We start from the raw sequence: 24,513 nt of genomic DNA, 5'->3' as shown, positions 1-24,513 counted from the left end.
TATTTACTCTTAATATGGCATTTAAATGGTGACAGTAGCAGTTACTGTTTCCTAATTGAGTATATTCTACCTTCCTCTTTCGAGAACATTTACAAGATTACTGTTATGGCGATATTTCTATGGGAAACTATTATTTCACCATAGCCTTAGAAAAATAAAACAGCAAAAAAATACATACCTACGATACCTCATCTGCAAAGTGCTTCCCACAAGTGATTGGATTGTATTGGCTGACCATCTGCAAGTCATTTTAGTTAAGTACCCATCAGTTTCACATGATATATTGATATTGACATCTATTTAAAACACATTAAAATATTAATAGAAAGCAAAAGACACCAAAAATTTTTAATGAAAACAAAATTCCCTTACATCTTCAATGGAGCCCTAACATAGGCTCCATAATAAAAATGTATATTGTGAAACGAAATGAAGGAGACCTCCGTATTCTTACCAATCACATATAACTCAGCATAGCGATGGTGGCATTCATGCTCATTGCAGCAGTATACTGCATCATAGGTGAACTTTCCTCGAGGTTTGGTTGCATTCAAATTGTGAAAAGTAACTTTACTAACATGGTCACCCACAACATTATACTGGCTGTGAGGGATTTTCTCAGCTAGATTCATCCACCACACAATCTTTTCTGAGGAAACAATCTTGTTTTCATTTTTATAGATGCAGTGAAAAGAAACGTTAGACCCCACAGGTGTCAGAATTTTCGGTGGAAAGTATATGACATCTGTAATAAGGGAAGAAAGGCAGAATGTCAGATGAAGGCAGAAAACACCATGTAAGCAATTTACACTATGTAAAAAAAGATTCAGGGTTACACGGCCAACATAAAATGAGTGTGCTAAGATACTGCAAAACTGTAATTGTTTGTGTACAGTTGTGTACAGTCCCAAGCACTCCCATCTTCAAATGACCTGAGCTTCCACAAATGTCAATATTTTCTAAACATAGAGACAGTTATTATCAAATATGTTTTAGTGAGTAATGGTCACTTGCTAACTGATAGGTTGAAAAATAATGAAAATGAAATTCCAGTCTAATTCCACAAGGACAAGACTTCCATCAGACTCTGCTTTCAGAAGCAGTGAAGCTTAGAACCACCAGACCTCTGTAAAGATGAGAATGATAATGCTGTCAATATAGAAAGTGGTACAACATGCCAAGGGTGCCTGGAAGGAAAAGTTGGGGGAAGGAAGGAAAAATAGAAGTCATATAAATACAAATATTCTTTCAAATGTGTAAATAGTCTCAAGGAAGATCATAACAATTGTTTGGAGTTCAATTAAAAAGGAGATCCACAAGTGTTTGCAACTGTAGAGCTACTTTATACGAATGTCACTCACAAGGAGAAATCCAGCTGTTGCAATCCTATGTGGATGTTCATGCTAATGAAAACTTTTACACTTGTGCATGTACATGACAGCAATCCAAGCCATCCTCTGCTGGCTGTTGCTGGATCTAGAGGCATAGTTAGTATAATTAACCCCATAACAATGCAATGCATAAAGCACTATGTTGGCCATGGGAATGCTATCAATGAGCTGAAATTCCACCCAAGAGACCCACATCTTCTCCTGTCAGTCAGTAAAGATCATGCTTTACAGAATAAATGCTTTATGGAATATGATAACAGACACTCCCATGGCACTATTTGGAGGTGCAGAAGGGCACAGAGATGAAGCTCTAAGTGCTGATTATGATCCTTTGGGTGAAAATAAATAATGCCCTGTGGCATGGATCACTCCCTTAAACTTTGGAGGATCAATTCAAAGAGAGTGATTAATGCAATTAAGGGATCTTATGATTATAACCCAAATAAAACTAACAGAAAATTCATTTTCCTGACTTTTCTACGAGACACATACATAGTAATTATGTTGATTGTGTGTAATGGTTAGGTGATTTGATACTTTCCAAATCTTGTGAAAATGACATTGTATGATGGAAAGCTGGTAAAAATGGAAGATGATATAGGTAAAATTAAGCCCAGTGAATCTAATGTGACTATTCTTGGGCAATTTGATTACAGCCAGTGTGACATTTGGTACATGATGCTTTCTATGGATTTCTGGCAAAAGATGCTCGCAGTGGGCAATCAGGTTGGCAAACTTTGTGTTTGGGATTTAGAAGCAAAAGATCCTTGTAAAGCCAAATGTACAACACTGATTCATCATAAATGTGGTGCTGCTACTCGACAAACTAGTTTTAGCAGGGACAGCAGCCTTCATACAGCTGTTTGTGATGATGCCAGTATTTGGCATTGGGCCCGACTTCAATAAAATATTTTTCCTAATCAAAATGAGTGTGTCTTCTGTGTGCAATAAAATTAATGTATCTTGCTAGTCGGGGCACATACAGCATTTAGAGTGGTCTTCCAGCATTCAATCAGGCTGAGTTGAATGTAATGCTGTCTCCTGCTCAGACTCTACTGGTTTTAATAAAATTTTTATAAAGCCAAAGAAAAAAGAAATCAGTGAAGCCTAGAGTGAGTTCTTAAATCACTATAAGACAAAATCCTGAAAAAAAAAAAAAGGGTGGTTGCTATGTCTCATTTGCATATATGCAAATTTAAAATTTGCAGGTAGAGAAATTAACTTTAAATTAAAAAACTAGATAGGAAATGTAAAATTAATAATACACCAATACAGAAAGCAGGTCTGTATATTACTGGTCTGTAGTATCATTTTGAACTATTTTATACCAGTCTCTTTTGGTTGAGGACAAGGGGAACAAGTATTTTTCTAAAATATTATTTTTAATGCCTACACACTATTCCATGCTATTTTTTCAGTTCCCTATTGTTGGGAATATGGTTTGCCTATATTTTAAATTAGAAACAGAATAAAAGTAAATGACTGTTAACATAGGAAGAAATTATTTCTGCCAGAGTGCATTATACAAACAGTAAATTTCGACTGTACAATTTAAGGTAACCCTTTTTTTTTTTTGGCTGATAGAATATGAATGTCTGTTTTCATTCATAACATCTGGATTACCTCCAAAAAAAAATTTTATTGGTTTTTATTGTTTTCTGTAATAGCGTGTTGAACTCCAATGTCTTTATATTTACAATCCATAGAAGACATTGGCGTTTTGTATGTCTACAGTTAAACAGAAATAAGAAAAAACTTAATAGCATGAAATTACTGTACAGAAGCCAGTCCATTAGCTTTATAAGCTAGTCTAGGATGGCACTCAAGCCTCCCTGGTACATTACGTGCTGCACACAAGTACCTAGTGCTGATCTGAGTGATCATTAACCTCCCCTGAATATGCCCCACATCTCATTACTGAAGTGCTCAAAAGTCCCAGAATAATCCATTTTTTTAAAAGAGTACAAATGAGCTTTCAAAAATTAAGCTGAACGGCCAGCCAAGTGGAGCGTTGGTTAAGAGCTGGCTTGGAATGCCAGCTCTGAGCAACAGGGGCCCTATTTGGATCCCACATGAGGACCAGTGACGCTGCACCCTCTACAACTAAGATGGTGAACAACTGCTTGACCTGGAGCTGGGCTGCTGGGAGTCACTGGCAATGGTGTAGGCTGCAATGGGGCTGCAGTGGGCTGCCATGACTGGCTGGCAGCTGGCGTGAGCCGCCTGCAGCCGGCGTGAGCTGCCAAGAGCCGCTGTGAGTGACCGTCCAGTGGCCAGCGACTGATCCGCCTTACCAGGGAGAGTGTAATGATAATACCAACATGGGCCAGTGAAGCGACGTTCTCCACAACTAGACTGAAGAACAAAAAGGACAACAACTTGTCTGTTCCCCTTCCCTGATTCCCCAATGCTGTTCCCCTCCCCCAATTCCCCAATAAAATCTTTAAAAAACAAAAAATTAAGCTGAAGCTTTTAGTTTTAAACAACAAAAACTCAAAGCATTTCACTTCAAAATCGAATGCATATAGTTAAGGCTTAATTAAGGTATAAGATTAAAGTAAAAGTATTTTGGTATTATTAAATGCTGAAATATTAGCTTAAAAATAAGCACAACAATTTATAGATTAAAACTAACAATTTATAAAACTTACATTGAACATATGTATTGAAATTGATGAGGTAAATGTTGAATATTTCAGTTTTAAAAAAATACATATATTTTATTCTCACATGAGATACTATACAATATTTAATTCATAAAATGAGAAAACAATAATGATTTTCTCTTTATGACCAAGTAACAAAACCTTTGTAGAATTTATATTAATGAGCTTCATTAAAAGAGGAAATTCTATTGATAAAAATCAGTGAATTACTCAAAAGAACATAAATCAAAACATTTTAGATAAACTTATTTTAAAATGTGTTTCTTTATTATAGCTCTAAAAATAGACTTTTTAATTCTTAGAGCAGATTACCTAATTTTTTTAAGGGGAAAATATTTCCTCTAACCCATTATAAGAGCTGCCAAGTGTGAAATGTAGAAATTATCCACTATGTATCCTTTTCTTTGGCAACAACAAGAATATATTGATAAAGGTATTACAAGAATTCAGCACTTCTAAAGTTGTTTTCAGTATGTAGCATAACAACCTCAATGCAATATTCTTGGACTCCCTAAGTTCTGCTGAGGTCCTGGGTTTTCCTCTGAAAGTCAAGAACTCCCAACAACTACAAGGAAAGAACTTAGCCAATTCATCTTCTAGGTATCCATAAGAATTCTTTGATTAGAAATAGTCAATGCTTCATTAACTGCACTGGGTAGGTACAGCTTTAATATCACTAATACCAATGAATAAAAAGTAGTAGCTATAAAGTTACTGATAATTAGCATTCTTTTTGCTACGGCAGTGATACACCAGGTAGCCTCTGTTCAAAAAAAAATAAATAAGTAAAATTCAAAGTATTTGTAAATGATAAAGCCGTGTTGCAATTCATTTTAAATAAATCAATGCCTCAGTCCTACAGAATGCTTCTGTTTGGTGGATGGCATTATAGCACTTATCAGTGAACAATGGAGGAGAACTAATAATATTAAGTACCTAGATTTAAAGGAGGAAGATCCAAATCCCTTTGCACAAAGAATAGGAAGTACCCACATTTGGAAAAACACACTTTGCTGATGCATACCATTCAGGGAACAAGCCTCAAGTATGGTAAGCACTATGAAGTATGGAAATTGATGCAAAGGTCATTCAGCAAAACTGAACCTTAAAAACCTAAGCAGCACTGAAACCTCATTTACCAGGAATCATGAAGGACATGAGGTGTTACACTAAAACACTCTATGTAACTAAGCTTTCTGCTTATTAGCTTTGAGCATCAATTTTTAAAGCCACTGGAAATCTTGCATAATTACACATTATGCACTTAATCCCCTTATTACCTTATTAGTGGCTATACACATAAGCTTTGGAATTAGATTGCCAGCTCTGCTACTTTCTAATTGGGTCAACCTTTACAAGTTACTTAACCTCTCTAAATCTCAATTTCTTTGCCTATAAAACAGGAATAACAGTACCTATCTCAAAGGATTCTTGAACGGATAGAATGATAATACGTATATGTAAAGCACTTAGACTGAACAGTGCCTGAAACACAGGATGTACCCTATAACTGTCATTGTCATCATCATTGTTATATTCAATAGGGAATTACGAACCTAATCGTATATTTTATTTGTGATTCAGCACACATCATTATGGTAGATGACCTACAATGGGCAAATGTGCTTGAGAGCTACTAAGGTGCGCAAGCTTTTGTCCCCACTCTTGGTGCCTTTAGCATATTTTCTTTTGGCAAGTTTCTGTCTCTCCCTGAACAATCATCTGTTTCCACTCAATGGCATCTAAGCTATCCAAGTTAGTTGAATTAATAAGCTTAACTTTATACTTATTGCTAAATCAATGAATTGCACCCTTTGGGGCAGCTATTTACTCACTATCCAGACTTTTTTTTTCTACATATTTTCAGACTTTTCTGTTTGGGATGTCTAAAGTCACTAGAGCGACACCTGTGAATAAGTAAAAGGCTAGCTACTAATAGTAATATTGTTGGATGCTGTACAAGCAAATAAATTGGCAAATTTTCTTTGTGGCAAAACATATCTTTATCTTCATGTACACAAACACTAAATATTTGCAGATGGAACAGCATATAAGTGTGTATGTGCTTTACAGCATATATTAATAGAGTTGATTACATTAGGTATGAAAGCATAAAAATATGATCCAACATATTAAGAAACCAAGCAAATTTAATCCTATGGACATTAACATAAACTGGGAAAGTAAGAGAAGTATAAAAGTGTGTTATATGAAGTAAAATAGAACTAAAAATGTGTCTATCCAAAGTTCTAAAGGCCTAAATTGAATAATCCAAAACAAAATCCCATGTGAAATGTGACACAAATAACTATTATACTGAATCAAAGTTTTCAGTTTAATCCAGCTGACTACATAACATTGCTAAGAATAATTATTTTAGAAAGATACAATTTGAATATTAGCAAACTTTAAAAACAATGATGAGTCTTTTAGAATTTCCCTCTTCTGCAAAGAGGGTAGGTTTTCAGATCTAATTAAGAAGTAAAACAGTAAAGAATAAACCCATTTTCTTGTGGATGTAAAACATTTCGCCTGATGGTTAAATAAAAGCGGCAAGCCAGCTAGGGGCTGTTGCCTCTACTCCCTTTGTCAAACTTCCCTCCTCGCCACCCACTTCACCACATTCCACTGTATAAAAACCACCATGGGACATTCTTTGAAATTGGATGTTAATTCATTCCTGTTAATTCAGTCACAGCTGATCATTGAGGCCCATTAATCAAATATATATAATTTTAATCTTCCTTCCAAAAGCTCAATTGTCAGGATCATATTACACACATAATGATACTCACTAATTATTTGAGGAATAGAGATGAGAATTTCATGTCTTCTAACTCTGTGCACACCAGGCCCAAAACTTTCCCAGTGAGAATTAATTGCCCCGGTTGCTTAGCAGTTTGCTAAGCTCCTCTCACAATCTTGCTTGTGCTATGCAATTAGTTATGGACCATGTCAATCTCTCACCTTCATTAGACTTTGAGATTTTTGAATACTGAGAGTGTGGATTGATAAACTATCATAGCATCTACTATTTCCTGAGTGCTTACTAAGGGGAAGTAAGCCACTGCAGTAAGTTCTTTGTGTGCATTATTTCATTCTATCCATATAAAAACATCCCCATTTTACATATGAGGAAACTGAGGCATAGGAAGGCTAAGAAACATTCCACATAAGTGAGGGGGCCAGGACTTCTATAAAATTCTGTCAATGCTCTGAAGCCACTCATGCTACTTACTTTTGACTAACCACTGCTTTTTAAATAGTAAGTGATCAAAAACTAAACGTATGTAGTCAAATGTGTTGAATATCTTCATTGTGTTTGACATGGTACTTGATATCTCCGTGTATCCATGATCAACCTGAGTGAGTTTGAGGAGGAATAGTTTTGCCAATTTGACAGATCAGACAACTTGTCAAAGGACCATGAAGTGTCTTCCTACAGTAACAGGCAAGCATGTGACAGGGTGAGGACTGTCCAAGGCTCCTGGGCCTCTAAAAAACACTACACCTCAACTTCTAAGGAAGTTGTGAATAAGCTGCAGGTTTTCTGAGGCTAAAGATAACTTTAAAAATATGGAAATTGAAAGTGAAAACTCTCAAAAGCAAGCATCTGGAGCAAAAGAATAATTTTATAATATGATATGTAATATTCAAATAAAATAGTAATATTTGAAATGAACGTAAAATAAATAAATATATCTAATTTTCAAAATGTAAGTTAAGGAAACATCAATACAAGTAGTGTTCTGAATGTGTGGATTTGGAACTTTTATATTAACTCTGTCTTTTTCATAAGAAAGTAATTCAACAAGATGCTGCTATGGATGCGCATAAACTTGAGAGCTCTTAGACAAGTTTTCATTAACAAATTAACTTGTTCAGAATTTAAATAGAAAATTAATATTGTGTTCCTCCTTTCGGTTTTAGTACCACAAAATTTAAGATTCTTATAATATGTCAAAAGTAACTTCAGAAATAATTTCTCTCTTAACAGAAGGTACTATTATAAAACCTACCTTGTGTAGTAAAAATAAGAGGGCTGCTCCAGTCACTCCAGACGCCTGGGCCATCCAGTTTCTTGCCCCTCACCTGAACCTCATATGAAGACCCAGGAAGCACACTGTCTACTAGCAGAGATGTAGCTGAAACAATCTCATCAATCTGTTAAATGTTATTGGAAAAAAATATCAGAGCACCAAGTCAACATGGAACCTTTACCAAAACTGATCACAAGCAAGTCTCAACAAACTTCAAAGTATTAAAATCTTACAAAATAGTTAGCTAGCCACAGTGGAATTAAACAAAACTCAATAACTGAATAACATGTGTTGGCACATTAGTCAAAAATTTATTAATAGTGTGTAAGTCCAAGAAATAAAATTGCAATGACAACCAGCAAATATTTTTAACTGGATGATAATGAATATTGCCCTTTCAAATTTTGAGATATATACCTAATGTCAGTGGAAAGCTTCAAGCCACTGCTGAAAACACACGTGGTAGAAAATGATGTGCAGGATAAACAGAGAACTATAAATGTTAGAGGAAAACATCACAGAGGGAGGGCATGAATAATTTTAAGAACCTGGGCCTGATGATAAGCTTCAGTGAATCGAAATACAGTTTACAAACTAGAGGGAAAATATCTAAGAGACCTAACTCTGCATAAAACAACCACTAGCTACAAATTGCTTAGCAAATAAATTCAGTCTTCAAATGATATCCTCCAAAACTATTGAACTCCCCGGCCTCTGAGACTATGGGGTGCCATAGACTGAAAATGGTGACAAGCATTAGGAACGCATTAAACAATATCAGATCACCTATAGTATTTAAAATCCTACTTTCTCCATTTCACAGGCGAGAAAGCTGAAGCCCAGAGAATCCTTCACTCTGCTTTTCCCACGCATAACATAAAGGACACCTATCCTGCTCTTTATGAAACTAAATTCTTTAAAAAGTTAGCCCATATCTAAGAAGACAGTTGTTTACCTCTAAACAACATGACAGTCTTGTTTCATAAAGTTCCAAAGTCCTTGGATGGCCCAGGAGGCTCGTTACAATCTCCTGCTTCTCCTTCTCTTCCCCTCTTTTTCCCAATCACAGATTGATTTTTATTGGGGTAACATTGATTAATAACATTCTATAGTGTTGGGAAGACTGGAAAGTCACACGCAAACAGAATGAAACCAGACCACTCTCCTCTACCCTTTTTTGATTCATCCACCATTATTCTTACCCTTACTCACTCCCTTGGCTTCCAGCTTCCCTTCCAGCTTAGGGTCTCTGAATTGCTGTTTTCTCTATTTGGTTTCCAGATATCCACATCACCATCTCCTTCAATCCTTGCTCTAATGTCACCTTCTCAATGAAATCTTCCCCACTTCCATTTACTCTTACAACCCACCGTGTCCCACCAGCATCGCCAAACTCCTCTTATCCTGTTCTACTATCCCAACATATCCTAATGAGAGCAGAACAGTTCCTGACATCTAGTAGGTGCTCAATAAATACTTACTGAAAGAATGAGAAAAGTGTTTAACATACTTTACAGTACAAAAGCACTCACTGCATGTAAACAAATATATTGAGTAATAAAGCAAAAAACGCAAAAAAGAAACCAGAGGATATCTGTAGGTGAAAAAAAAATTATAATTATGAATTCGAGTTCTGTAACTGGACTTCCTATAGCCATTTAAGTGTGTGTGTGTGTGTGTGTGTGTGTGTGTGTGTGTATGTGTGTGTGTGTGTAAATGGGAGTGGAAGAAGAGGTGGGAGAAGGGAGAGAGGAGAAGAAAGAGGAAAGCAAGACACAATCAAATATATATATAAACTTTTTTCGGAAGAGGAACTTTTTTTGGCACTAAATTATGGGAGGAATTTGCCATGCTCCTCAATACATAACATGGATCCATATGTAAGAGATATTATGTAATGTCAAACATTTTTCTAAAAGCATTTTACAGCAGAAATGCTGTTCATATAGTCATTTCCTATGCTGATCTTCAATAAAAGCCAGCAGCTTAATGTTAAATTATTACTGATTCTGCTCTACAAGGGTGTGCAATCTTGGTAAGTGGTGGGGGAGGGGAGGCACTTTCTATAGGACTTAGGGGATCTCACATTTACTCTAGTTGCATCTCAACTTTTCCTTTTATTTAGTAAAGTATACTTACTTCTCTCATATTTGTTGTAGAATTCTCTGAATATTTCACTTGATATTGAAGCTGAAATGGTGCCAATGTTGGGCTGGACCAAGAAATCTTTAACTGACCGTTGTCTGTGACTTCCATATGCAAATCTAGTGGTGGATCAGGTTTCACTTAAGGAAAAAAGAGAACACTTTTAAGTCAAGCAATTTTTATGATAATCGTAAAATGAAGTCAAATCAAACTTTTAGCATATCCTGTTCTTTCAACTACTTAAAGGGTGACCTTATTCAAGGGCTAATTATATAACCAAAATATGGGGTCTTCTCTTGTACCTTATCATAGCAATCTCATTTCTTTCTCTCTAAGTGATAAAAACCATAAATCAGCAAACAAGATTATTTTTTTAAAAAAGATTTTATTGGGGAACTGGGGAAGGGGAACAGCCAAGTTGTTCTTCAGTCTTAGTTGTGGAGGGTGCAGCTAGCTCAGTTCCAAGTCCAGTCACCATCTGGCCACCAGTCGGCAGCTCAGCTCAAGGCGCCATATTTAGTCTTAGTTGCGGTAGGGGGGTAGGGGGAGCATAGCCCACCATCCCATGCGGAAGTCTAACTGGCAACCTTGCTGTTAAGAGCACATGCTTTCACCAGCCGAGACATCCTGCCACCTGTTGGCAGCCAGCTCAGCTCAGCTCACTGGCCCATGTGGGAATTGAACCAGCAACCCTGTTGCTCAGAGCTCTTGCTCTTAACCAACTGAGCCACTCGGCTGGCCTGAAACGAGGTTATTTTGATAATATGAATCTCTGCTGTTAAAGAAGTCTGCTTAACTTTACTTAACCTAGCATTTCCCAACTTATTTGAAGCCTTTCCCCACTACACCCACCCACTTGTTTTAGTGGGTAGCAGGAAAGAAAGTATTTTGCAGAGCACTATTTGGAAAATGCATACAGATTTTCATGCAAAACTTAATGCAAATATGAATGTGAATTAATGCAAATATGCATGCAAAATTCAGCAAATCATTTAATTTTGAAATACAAGAATCCAGACATACCTACTCAAATAACCCACAGCATGCATACTTTACATGTAATAAACAGCATTAGCAGGCCGTGGCTTGTCACCAGAAATGGGATGGAATTTCTGAGCCTAAGGGGGTGTTTAACCTGGTAAATTATTTCTGAGTTCATATGTATACATATGTTTATGTATGCATATGCATATATATAGATATAAATATGGGGATATGTGTCTATGTGTCTAGATTTAAACATATAACAAAACCTTTAAATTATTTGTAGAAACAATGTAAACATCTTACAATAAAGGATTGATTGAATAAATTTATGGTTCATCCCTATAAGGGAAATCTATGCAGCCATTAAAATCATATTTGAGAAGAATATTGAAAATGTTTAATATTGTTAGTTTTAAAAGTTTATTAAACAACTCTATACTTGGATTCCTGATTTGTAAAAATTAACAAATAAAAAACATATGTATAAATATGTATTAAAATAGAAAAAATGCCAAAAGGATAGAAAATAGATGATGAATTTTTCTTCTTCATGCATCTCTATTTCAAGATTTTTACAACAAATAGGAATTACTCATGCACAAAGAAATAATCATTACTTGAAACATTGACTGATTTGAATTTTATTTTCAAGAAATAATATGGCACATAATTATTTTTCACATTCTATATTTTCAGAAACTTGGATATAGTTTCTCTCTTTTCCTTGAGTCAAAATTAATAGTTTTACTTTATGTGACATATGACAAATTTAAGTACTTTAAAGAAGGGACAGCTAAACACTAAAGTCTAAAAAGAACAGTTGACATTTAGTTTCCATGACCAAAACCAAAAACACCAAATCATAAAATATTAAATACTCTATGTTTCCTACCTGCATACAAATATGCCTTAATATTAGAAACCTAAAAATCATTTTTCCCAGGCCACCCTATATACACAGTCCCAGATATACTTCCATCTATCTGCTCCTTTCAGAGCAATATTCCTCAAAAGAGTTGAATAATGGCATTACTCATTCTCTCCACTTTGTGTCCCATTCCCTCATCAACCCACTCTGATCATGTCTTCCTCCTTATTGTCCACTGAAACTGCTCTTATCAAGTTCACTACCCTTTGCCAAATCCAATGTCAACTATCTGATTCATTTTACTCCACCTCTCAGCAGCATCCCACACAGCTGCTCACTGTGGAAAAAAAAAAAAAAAAGCTTTAATACTTTTTCCACTTGGCTTCCAGACCATCACACTATTTTACTCTTCATTTCTCTCTGATCATTCCTCAGTCTTTCTCTCACTGAACTCTAAATGGGTGATCTATACAATCACATAGACACCTATATGTTACAGACTCCCAAATATTTATCTCCTCTGAACTCTAGGGTCATATATCCCACTGCCTGCTCAGCATTTCTTCTGTTTCTAAAAAGCATGTCAAACATAATGTGTCACACCCCTAATCCCCCCGAATTTTCCCATCTCAGTATCTGGTACCACCATTTGCTGGCGTGCTCAGGTCCAAGCCTAAGTGTTATCCTTGATTCCTCTCTGTCCTTTGCACGCCACACCCAATCCACTAGAAAGTTCAGTCAGCACCATCTCCCAAATAGATCCTAAGTCTGATCATCACTTTACTTTTCCACTGGCTTAACCCAGCCAACTGGACAATTCCAACAGCCTCCTATCTGGACCCTCTGCTTCCACCCTTGCAGCTATCCTTCCCTCTTCCCCATTAATTTCTTCTTCACAGGCAGAGTAAATATTAAATATGCACATGTATGTGCGTGTGTGTGCACACACACACACACACACACACACACACAAACACACGCGCGCACGCGCACGCACACACACACCTGATCATATAACTCTCCTGGTTCAAAAGCTTCCATTGCATCTAGAAAAAAATCCAAACTCCGTAAACCGTAGCCTATTATATGATCTGGATACAGATAAATCTGACCACATCGCCAAATATTCTCCTACCTCATTCATTCCAAACACAAGGATCTTCTCTTTGGTTTCTTTAACACCAAGCTCATTCCATCTCAAGGGTTTTGTGAGCACTATTCTTCCTGCTCGGAGCACCTTTTGCTCTGGATCTTTGCATGGCTATCTCTTCATTCAGCTCAAATGTTATCTCCTAAAAGAGGTTACCTGTGACTTCTATAGCTGAAATTATAACCCTCACCCCTAACACTCTCCATCACACCACTTGCCTTATTTCTTTCATGGTGCTTACAATTTTTGGACTTTATAATGTACACCCAAATATAAGAAAAAAAATTTCCCCAAAATAGTCCCTGAAGAAAGACAAAATTCTGTTTAAAGTGTTTAATAAAGTCTATCATAGCACTTTCTCTTTATTTTAAAAAAACAATTCAATTCCATGTTGGCTCCAAATGCTTCTGAAAAGTCACTTGATAGATTTGGTTTTAAGAAGAACAAATGATGATATTTAATACACATTTTGTGTCTTTTTTTCTGAGGAATAACTCCATGACTAAATTGCTTGGATATCATTGTAATTATGTTGTGAAGATAATAAATATATCCCTAGATGACAAATTATTTGAAACTCCTAATGTTAAAATATAATGCTATATGCAGATTCAAAAAGCATTATATCCCTGGTAACTTAGAAAGAAGTGAAGGAGAAATTGTGTGGAAAATTATGTCAGATACCTTGAAAAGTGGCTCTACTGATGTCAAAAACAATGATGCAAAGGTGCATGTAAAGATGCAAATAATTGTGTATAATTATTTCAGGAAATGTAAGTGCAGAATAGTCACACTGTTAAACTACATTATATGTGACATAGAATTTAACCTACGTACACAAAACTGAGTTAATGGATCAAGTAATTTAAGTTAACATGTATCTGTTCTACTCACATTTGTAGTTAATGTATTCAAGAAGATCAAAAGAAATTTTGGGAATCTTTGTACTAAAAATATGGGGCATTACCTATTATTTGAGTTTTTCCTGTGATCAGGTTTGTATAGCAACTTACTCCTTGTTTACGTTTTCGTTGTTTATCTCTGCCCGCTATTATTTGTCCCTGCTCCATGAGGCAAGAGCTTCTTCACATTCACCACTGTTTCCCCAGCCCCTAAATCATGCGCCTCTAAGAAATATTTATTGAAGGAATAAATTCAGGCAAAAAAAAAAAAACCTTCGAGTTATTTTCATAAATAGTTGGTTGATAATGTGAAAAAGTAATAATGCAACAATACATATCCATTAGGCAGATCCAGGATTTCAACAAATCAAACTGTTTACAGGAAAGAATTTAGTGATAACTGCAGAGAGAACAATACTACTGTTAAATCGTTCCAGAAGCTGCTCAGCACACTCCCACCCCCACCCCACCCCCAGCATTACACTCACCATCATTACAGGGTTGGTTAAAGCAAAGTATTAAGTATTTCTCAATAAAGTTGTTTACAAGCTAGTGACAAACTTTTACTCAATCTTTAACCGGTTTGTATGACTCATGTTTAGATCCATGATCTTTCTTACGCACAACTTACCAATATTTATAGGCTGAACTGACATTAGAGGTGACTGAAAAACTACGCCAGCAGATGTGATTTTCAAATACATAAAAAGCGTGCAGTTGAGTTTGGCTGTTGGCACCGGCACACGGCATTCGTAGCATTTGTGAACACTGCAGTTGCACTGAACAAGCTGAAAGCTGCCTTTCTCGGGGACCAGAGGCGGCTCTTCTAACACTTCCGGCCTATATGAAAAAAGAAGAACCAAATGTTAGTGTAGATGTGAAGGGACTGGACATACGAAAAATGGAGGACACAAAATACAAATTGAGATAAACTACTCTGGACACCCATCTTAAAGGGCATCTGGCAAAAAGATACATTATATCAGGGAAACAAAGATATAAGGGTTAAAGCAGATGAGCCATCAGAAATAATATAAGCAAGGAAATAGTGAGCCACGGGAAGTACTGAAAGGCAAGGAAAGCTGCTATCCTAAAACCCTATAGGCAGAGAAAATAGCTTTCAAAATAAACATGAAATACAGGCTTTTTTCAGACATGCCAAAACTGAAAGAATTCATCACTATGAGATGTGCATTATAAAAAATGCTAAAGCAAGTCCTTCGGGCAAAAAGAAAATGATAGCAGATGAAGCCTGCTATTTCTTTCACACAAACAAATAAAATTTAACTACGAGGGTAAATATTTACTTACTGTTTAAGACAAAAATAAATTTAAAAAACAAGGTGTATTGTGGGGTTTATAACATGCAGATTGGGGTTTATAACAGAGGTAGAAGTAAAATGTAAGACATTAGCACCAAGCTTGGGGAGGGGAAGATATATCAGTATGCAGTGAAGTGGCGCAATATCACTTATAGGTATAATATCAGGCTATATAATAAGTTAAAAACCTATATTATAAATCCTAAAGCAACCGCTAACATAATAAAGCAAGAAGTTATAATTAATAAGCTACAACAATCAAGCCAATGGACTAGTGTAAAGATAGAAAAAATAGATTACTGGAACAGAATAGAGACTAACACTTACATGGACAACAGAATAGAGACCAATTTTCTATAAAGGTTCAAAAGCAGTTCTATAGAGAAAGGGTCTTCTTTTTCATATATTGTGCCAGCACAATTTATTATTTATTATATGCTGCGGGGGAGGGGGACAACTTTCAATCCATACCTCACACCTGATTCAAAAATTAATTCAAAATGGATTATCAATTGAAATTTAAAACCTAACGCTATAAAACTTCCAGAAGAGAACATGGGAAAATTTTTGTGACCTTGGGTTAGGTAAAAATTCTTACATGTAACACCAAATGCATGATCCATAAAAGAACAAATTGACAAATTAGAGTTCTATGAAGATTGAAAACTTCTGTTCTTTGAAAAGACACAGATAACAAAACGACAAGCCATAGACTGAGAGAATATGCCAATCATCTATTCAATAAAGCATTTGTATCCAGAAGATATAAAGAACTCACAAAACTCACTAATACTAAAATAAACAATCCAATTAAAAAACAGGGGAAGATTTCAACAGTCAATTCACCACAGAAGATATAAGAATGAAAATAAACATGTGAAAAGAACCCCAACATCATTAGTTATTCAGGAAACGCAAATTAAAACCACAATAAGATACCACTATCCACATTTTATAATCACTAAAATTAAAAAGATTAATCATAACAAGTATTGAACAGGAGGTGGAAAAATTGGAATTCTAATGCAATGCTGGTAGGAAAGTACAATGATACAAATTTGGAAAAGAGTTAGTCAATGTCTTAAGTTGTTAAATATATACCTACCATATAATTTATACATTCCACACCCAGATTTTCATCCAAGAGAAATAAAAGTATATGTCCTTACAGAGATTTGTAAATAAATAAGTACAGAGACTTGTAGCACCTTTATTTGTAATAGCCAAAAACTAAACAATTCAAATATTTATCAACAGGTAAATGGATAAACAAATTGTGGTATATCCATACAATGGAATACTACTCAGCAAGGCAGAGGAACGAACTACCAGTAGATACACACAACATGAATGAATCTCAAAACCATGCCATGTAAAAGCATGACAAAAGTATTGTATGATTGCATTTATAAAATATTCTAGAAAATGCAAAGTAACCTGTGGTGACAGGAAGCGAATCAGACATTGCCTGAGGACAGTGGGGGGCAGAGAGGGGTAGCATTGGTAGGGTACCACAGGTAGAGGCAGAGGGTGGGATTACAAAGGGGCAGGAAGAAATTTTGTGATCGACAATATATTCATTTTCTTTATTATGGTGATGATGCTATGACTGGCTTCATTTATCAAAAGCTATCAAGTTTATACTTTAAATATGTACAGCTTATTGTGTATTATTTCTCAATAAAGTTGTTTACAACAAAAAATCTAGGAAAAGAAACTTAAGCAATACTTTACCCATTACTGTAAACCTACAAATGAATGGGTTAACCTTAAAAAATAATGGTAATTAGCTGGGTAGTTACCTAACTCAAGGCATGAAGCATAATAGCACACAACCAAGACACAGCGAGTTGTCATTTCTGATTTTTAGTGTTTTTTTGTGTGTGTGTTTTTTAATCTACTTGGTCCCCTAGTTGTAAATGAGAAGACTTCAGGGTGGGAGTAGGAAAGGGGAATACAATGCCTCAAATTTCCCTGTCTTGCTTGAGCTAGCCCCACTAAATACCTGGTATCTGTCCACTAAATACCTCCTGCCTTTTAGTCAAACCACTCCATGCTTTTTAAAGAACTTAGGGTTCGCGAGGGGCGGGGGAGAGAAACTGTAAGTGATAAATATACTAATTAAAAATTCACTGGGGGGCCGGCCGAGTGGCGCGGTGGTTAAGAGCTGGCTTGGGACTCCAGAGGCCCTGGTTCGGATCCCACATATGAGGGCCAGTGACACTGCCCTCTACAGCTAAGATGCTGAACAACAGCTCAACCTGGAGCTGGGCTGCCGTGAGTCGCCGGCGAGGCGTAGGCTGCAGCCCCTGCTGCAGTGGGTTGCCATGGGCTACCGTGTGTAGCCAGCAGCCAGCATGAGCGGCCAGCAGCCGCAGTGAGCGGCCGTCCAAAGCCGGCAACTGATCTGCCTCACCCGGGAAGAGCGCAATGATGGTGTCAGCTTGGGCCAGTGAAGCAACATCCTCCACAACTAGACTGAAGAACAAAAGGACAGCAACTTGTCTGTTCCCCTTCCCGCCCCCAAAAACAAAAATCTAAAATAAAAAAAAATTCACTGGGGAGGAAGTGTTGCCTTAGAAATTGTGCTAACAGCATATACATGAGCATTCAGGTATAAACACAGCATGAAAGAAATGGGCCCTAATCTTTCCATACACATCCCACTAGTATTAAATGTTTTGAATTATGATACATTTTCATAATTTATCAGAGACTCTAGTATGAATTTAGTCCTAAAAAATCAATCAGAAAACACCATTACAGACCTTTTCATGTACAAAGCAGTCTACGGGGCACTGTGTAAGGGATAATGTAAAAAGCATACTAAATTAACACTGAGATTTAAACTGAAGTTCTTCTGTTTGCTTATGAACCATAAGACCCTAGACATGTAAGGGCATTTTGTGAGCCTCGGTTTCCTTAATCAGTAAAACAGAGAACATGCCTGCATCATCTATTTTACAAGGTTGTTGTAAATATCAAAGAAAATGATATGAATGCATTTTTGTAAACTTTTAAGTCCTGAACATCCATAAAATACTTTTTTTAAGCAGAGGTGAAATGGCTTAGCATTTTCAATTTTATCTAAATGTTTAAACAAAGCCAATAAAATATAATTTTAAAAAATGTCACACCATGCCTTTTATGAGTTTTTCCAATACTAAAATAAAAGCTTTTATCAAAAGCGTATGGAACAAATTGAATAAATTGTAGTATTTTATGTCAGAAGCTTTGACTGAAGAACTCCCAAATTTTAAGGCAAAAATAGAACTAAAAAGAAAACAAGACATATTCTCGACTAATACATTTTAAAGGATAAGAAATTCTAGTGATTTTTTTTTAAACAAAAAAAAGGGTAGAATTATACTGTCTTAATTTAGATGATCTTGCCAAAGCCATCCTTTTCTAAATACAGTGGACATTTGTGGAATAAGTCTGATTACCAATTAGATTAACTCTGTGGTTTCTCTAACACTTTACTGTTGTGTGTTCTAGCTAATCAATCTTCATTTTTTTATAATTTCAATATACACAAAGAAAATAAAACATAAAGCATATACCCATAATTATATAATGACTATATATAACACATACTATACAATATATACAGCAGTAATTCATAATTCATTTCTTCTTAAAGCATCTCCATTCAAAAATTTCCTAAACCACCACAACAGATAACCCCATCATGAAACTCTGAGAATGAATCTAAAACTAATTTTTTGGATATTCTAAGCAGGAGTTAGGAAACTACAGCCCACAAACCAAATATACCTGTTTTGTACAGCTTATGAGCTAAGAATGGCTTGTTGTATTTTAAATGGTTTTTAAAAAGAAAGAGAAAAAAGGAAGAATGTTCTGTAATAAGTGGAAATTATATGAAATTCAAATTTTGGTGTCCATAAACACAGTCATGCAATTTTTAATCCCAGCTATAGGCTAAAATGGTAGACGTGAAACTCATTGGAAGGCTTGAGCTTCCATGTTCAGGGCTCATTTCATTACATCCAAGATGCCTTATTATCATATGATAAAGTATCATATGATAAATTTCACTGCTACCATTGTCATTTTACTTAGGAGATTAATAAAGACATTAGTGGCCACAATTAAACAATCTTTTTTCTGTGTCATGTTAATATTTCTATAAGTAGGAACATTAGCGAATTATTGAATTATTTCAAAATATTTTTTTCTTTTTGGAAAACATTAGATATTTCTCATATTTATGACAGACTTTCCAAGTTTATGTGAAGCCTTATTACTTGCCAAAGTCAGAACAAGAATTTTTTTTATCTTCCAAAGACTTTTAAAAGTTTTCAGTATTTATGAACATCAAATCATACCCTAAAAAAATTGATAATTTTAAAATATAAGAATTAAAATGATAATCAAAATTTTAAAATAAGAAAGAGATACATTGGTTTAAAATAACCAAAACTTAAGAATTTCTGAAATTCTTCAAAAATTTTTATGCAGCTAAATATTTTATGCCTTTCCAATTCTCTCTCTCTTGCTCTCTCTCTCTCTGCCATGATTTATTTAATTTCTCTATATATGAGTAAACTTTACTTGAAAGTAAAAAAATTTGTCAAATAAATTTTATATTTGGTTTCTTTACAAATTTCACCATTTGTTAGATGTATATGTATTTAGTATTGAAATTTCATTTTTGGTAGACACAGTGGTTTATAGAAAGTACATTCTGTATTCTAACCTTTGGTCAAATTATTTGTTCCCAGAACACTTTTCTATGAATATATTAAAATTTCTCTAAGAGATTTATTCTAAATTATTATAGGAATAACACCAAATGGGTACCACCCAAGTTTCTGATTGTGACATAAACAAAGAGCAAAACATGGCAGACAAACCAATTAACAGGAATTAGAAAATTTAGGATAGCTTTCTACACCATTTAATCAAGTCGATTATTTTAAATCTCAGAGTGGTAATCTATATAAACATTACCAAAACAAAAAAATCTACTTTGCCAATCCCAAATAATTTCAAAGACCAGATTAGTATCCCAGACTAGTCTCATCATAAGAATTACCTGGAGACTTGTTTAAAAATAGATTCCTAGACCCTCCAGGAAGAGTACAGTAGGTCTAGGACTAAGAAATCTGTTTTTAATAAGTGTCATAAATCAGTGGTTCTCAAAGTCTAGTCACCAAACCAGTAATATCAGCATCACCTGGAATTTGACAGGATTTCAAATTACTAACTCCACTGCAGATCTCAAGAATCAAGCCCAGGTGAGAAGTACTGACTTGGATAAATCTTATCAAGGAGATAAATTTAAGAAGGATTTTGCAAAACACAAAGTACTCTTCACATATAATATATTACCACACAAATGGAAAATCAACAAGAGTGAGAAAGAGGAGGAAAAGGAGGTAAAAAAAAAAAAAGAGAAATGAAATAAGAACAAATGGACCTTAATGTACATCAAGTTAACAATATCACCACATGGACAGAGTAGAGGAAATCCTAATTAACTTTGGAACATAGTATTTTTACTGTAACCTTTAACCTTAGTAAAGACAAAATAAGTCTAAGCAAATATTGTACTCTAGTTAGCATGTTTGTTTTTCACAGTGCTATAGGTTAGCAATTTCAAAACTATGTGTATTCTAGGACTGAGCAAATGAGTAATATATTGCAGGAAAAGGGAAGCCAGGTTTCTCACTGCTGGAGAAAGAAGTTAAGAAAAGGAAGGCTAGAAAGGTTTCTCTGGTTTTGGACTAGAATGGGAGATATTAGTACGGACACATGCTTTTAATGTAAGTATATACAGAGAGATATGAAGAATTGTGTATAGTAATATATACACACCATGTGAATACTGTGTGTGTATATATGTATAACTAGCTTTGTGCTGAGAGAGCCTAGAAACAACACAACTCAAGTAATAATGAGCACCTAGCCCCACATACTACTTTGTAAATACCCTTCTCCAATCAAAAGGAATCAAGGCTCTTTGGAGAAATTGCTGATTTCAGTGTTATAGCAGGCAAAGTATAAAATCAGCCTGAAACATTTTGTAGTTGTGGAAAGTAAAAAGAAGTCCTAAAAAAAAAAAAAAAAAAAAAATGGAGCTATATCAACGGGACACAGGAGCCAGCTTGATTGAATAAGCTTCCACTGACTAAATATGGGACAATTTGAGAAAATAACTAATGATAGTAACTGATTATAGCCCATAAAATAAGAATCCATGAGTCCATTTTGATAGGAAGGAAGAGTGGAGGAAAGATGGAAAGAAGGGAGGAGGGAAGGAGAATGGAAAGCTGCACTTCTCGCAGAGCCTCGCACCGTGGCCTGCAAACACTAAATGTTTCTTGACTGAATCACACTATTCCTAAAATGTCACAATTAACATTGAGCACTTTTGTTTACTTTACAAATAAGGCATTTTTCTTCTCTAAAAATTTCAGCTGGTTCTTTTTTGTATCATCAGTTTCTCTCCTCATTATATTCATGCTTTCCTTCATATCAGTGAGTATGTGGAGCATATTAACAATGTCCTTGCCTGCTTATTCTATTACCCCTGCCATTTCTGGGTCTGATTCTATTGACTGCTTTGCCTTTTTCTCCTGATTATGGCTTACATTTTCCTGTTCCTTCATACGAATATTCATATGTAATATTTTTACTGGATGCCAGATTGTGAATATTACAGTCTTTGGTGTTGGATTGTGTTGTTTTGCTTTAAAGAATGATAAAAAATTTTTTTCTGGTAGTTGGTTAAGTAACTTGGTCATCAGTTTGAACCTTTTAAGCTTCTTTTAAGTTTTGGGATAGCATAGTATAGCCTTGACTCTAGGGCTAATTAGGGCCCACTTTTAAAGTATAGCTATTATGGGGTTTCTAAAAATGTCATTGATATTTAACAAGATCTCTCCAACCTGCTTGACGGTAATTTTAATTATTCCTGGCCCTGTGTGACTTCTGGGAATTGTTTAGCTTACAGCTCCCACTAATGGTTCGTTTCCTAGAAGTTTTTCTTAGCAAACATCATGGGCAGATTGGTATTCAGCCAAAGAGTCAAGAGGACCCCCATAATAATTTCTGTGTACTTCCCTGGTTCATGAATTCAAGCCCTCTTACACTCTCTGAACTTCTATCTATGTCTCCTTGATTCAGTAATATTTCTGGGCTCTGCTTGAGTTCTGCAACCCTGTGCCATGTTCTGGAAATCACCTCTGGTCCAGACAGCCTGAGTAATAGAAGACTCCATTTTGTTTCCTTCTCTCAGGAATCATAGTTCTGCTCTGTCTTTGTCCAATATCTGAAAATGGATGCTTCCTACCTTTTATCAAGTTTCCTAGTTGTTTATGATAGAAGAGCAATCCTGGTCCCTATTATTCCCTCATGGCCAGAAGTCACTTTTGTTGACTTTTTATATTAACTTCTGAAGCTATAATGTATTCACACAGTCCAAAACTGTGTTTTCTTTTAAGGGAGTAGTGAAATGGGGTGGTTCTTTGATGAAAATATGTGATCAAGGAAATCCATGTTTTAAGTGGGAGTTATTACAGCATGTCTATCAGCTGAGAGAAAAACGTGAACAGGCCGGCCGAGTGGCTCAGTTGGTTAAGAGCTCGCTCAAGAGTTTGAGCTCTGAGCAACAGCGGTTCGATGCACGGTCTGAGCTGAGCTGCCGCTGAGCTGCCAACAGGTGGCAGGATGGCTCAGCTAAAAAAAAAGAAAGAAAAACATGAAGATACAGGAAAGAGAGGAGCTCATTGCAAGAACAAAGCCCTTGAATAGGCAACAGAACAAGGGATGGGACTCAAAACCCATGAGAAGGGGTTCACTTTAGACTGGAACACAGAGACTTCATCCACAATTAAAGGAGAAAAGGAAACTGCATAGGCCTTGACACCAGCAGGCTGATAAATTTTGGTGAGAAAAGCAATCATAAGAGAACATCCCACTGCTCCTTTTTTCCTGGTGAAAATCAAAAACAAGATCATCATCAGATCTCTCTGGATCTCTCTAAGGGAAGCCAGCTGCAACGTTATAACGTGACCTATGGAGAAATCCACGTGACAAGGAGCTGAAGGCCTGCAGTTACAGCCAGGGAAGAACTGAGGCCCTCGGTCCAACAACAATCTGTGAGGAATTTGGAAGCCCAGGGAGTGAGCTTGGAAACGGATCCTCCTGAAGCTGAACCTGGAAATAACTGCCGTCCTAGCTGACATCTTCACTGTAACCTTGTGAAAGACCTTGAGTCAGATGTCCCCCAGTTAAGCTGCATCTGGATCCCTGACCCACAGAAACTGAGAGATGATCAATGTTTGTTATGTAAACCACTAAATATTGTATAATTTATTATATAGCACAGATAACCAAGGAAGATATTGGTACCCAGAAGTGAGATGCTGCCATAATAAATACCTAAAAATGTGGGAGTGGCTTTGGAACCAGGCAATGGGCAGAGGCTAGAAAGATCTAGAGAAGCATGATATCGAGAATGCCTAAGTTGCCTTGAACAGATTGTTAGTAGAAATCTGGATTTTGAGGACAATGCAAGAGGAAGCAAAAGGAAGTGAGGAACATGTTATTAGAAATGGGAGGAAAGGGGGTCTCTCTTATGGAGTGGAGAAAGCTAAGTAACCCATCTGCAGTTACGTGGACCGCATAGAATGTGCCTACTGAACTGGGTGACCTACTTGAGATTTTCAAGCAAGTGTTGAAGGCACCTCTTGGTTTCTTCTTGCTGCAAGAGGAGAGATATACACTGAGGAAAGGACTGTTAAACAAAAGAAACCAGGACTTTACAGCTGTAAAATACTCAGCCTCTCCAGATGGCAAAGGATGTTAAAAATTAAGAAATGGCTTCTAAGCAAAGATCAAAGAAAAGGCAGAGAAGGGCTTATCTCTAAGAAATCTGTGGGCTTTTATCTAATGGAGTAAACCCCAGTAAGATTCACGGGAGGCTGTGTGGTCTTCTGAGAGAATTATAATAGCTGAAACACAGCTAGAGTAGACTGAAAGAATATCAAATGAAACACAGCCACTGGACTCCCC

At 36.0% G+C, this 24,513-nt stretch overlaps 1 protein-coding gene and 1 pseudogene across 1 annotated transcript in view; one reads left to right on the top strand and one right to left on the bottom strand.

Moving 5' to 3' along the window:
* Window positions 1-24,513, bottom strand: part of LEPR (leptin receptor) — a gene marked incomplete in the record, with an annotated part of 93,473 nt that overhangs the window by 38,980 nt on the left and 29,980 nt on the right. The window contains 5 exon segments of the mRNA XM_019646760.1: window positions 179-296; window positions 455-745; window positions 8,077-8,221; window positions 10,237-10,382; window positions 14,781-14,989. Coding sequence (XP_019502305.1) covers window positions 179-296; window positions 455-745; window positions 8,077-8,221; window positions 10,237-10,382; window positions 14,781-14,989 — 909 coding nt within the window.
* Window positions 1,175-2,297, top strand: LOC109384928 (polycomb protein EED pseudogene; annotated as a pseudogene).

The sequence above is a fragment of the Hipposideros armiger genome, unplaced genomic scaffold (assembly GCF_001890085.2).
Source record: "Hipposideros armiger isolate ML-2016 unplaced genomic scaffold, ASM189008v1 scaffold_106, whole genome shotgun sequence".
NCBI classification, from domain to species: Eukaryota; Metazoa; Chordata; class Mammalia; order Chiroptera; family Hipposideridae; genus Hipposideros; species Hipposideros armiger.
The sequence above is the reverse complement of the archived record's forward strand: the minus strand, read 5'-3'. Positions and strand labels throughout refer to the sequence as shown.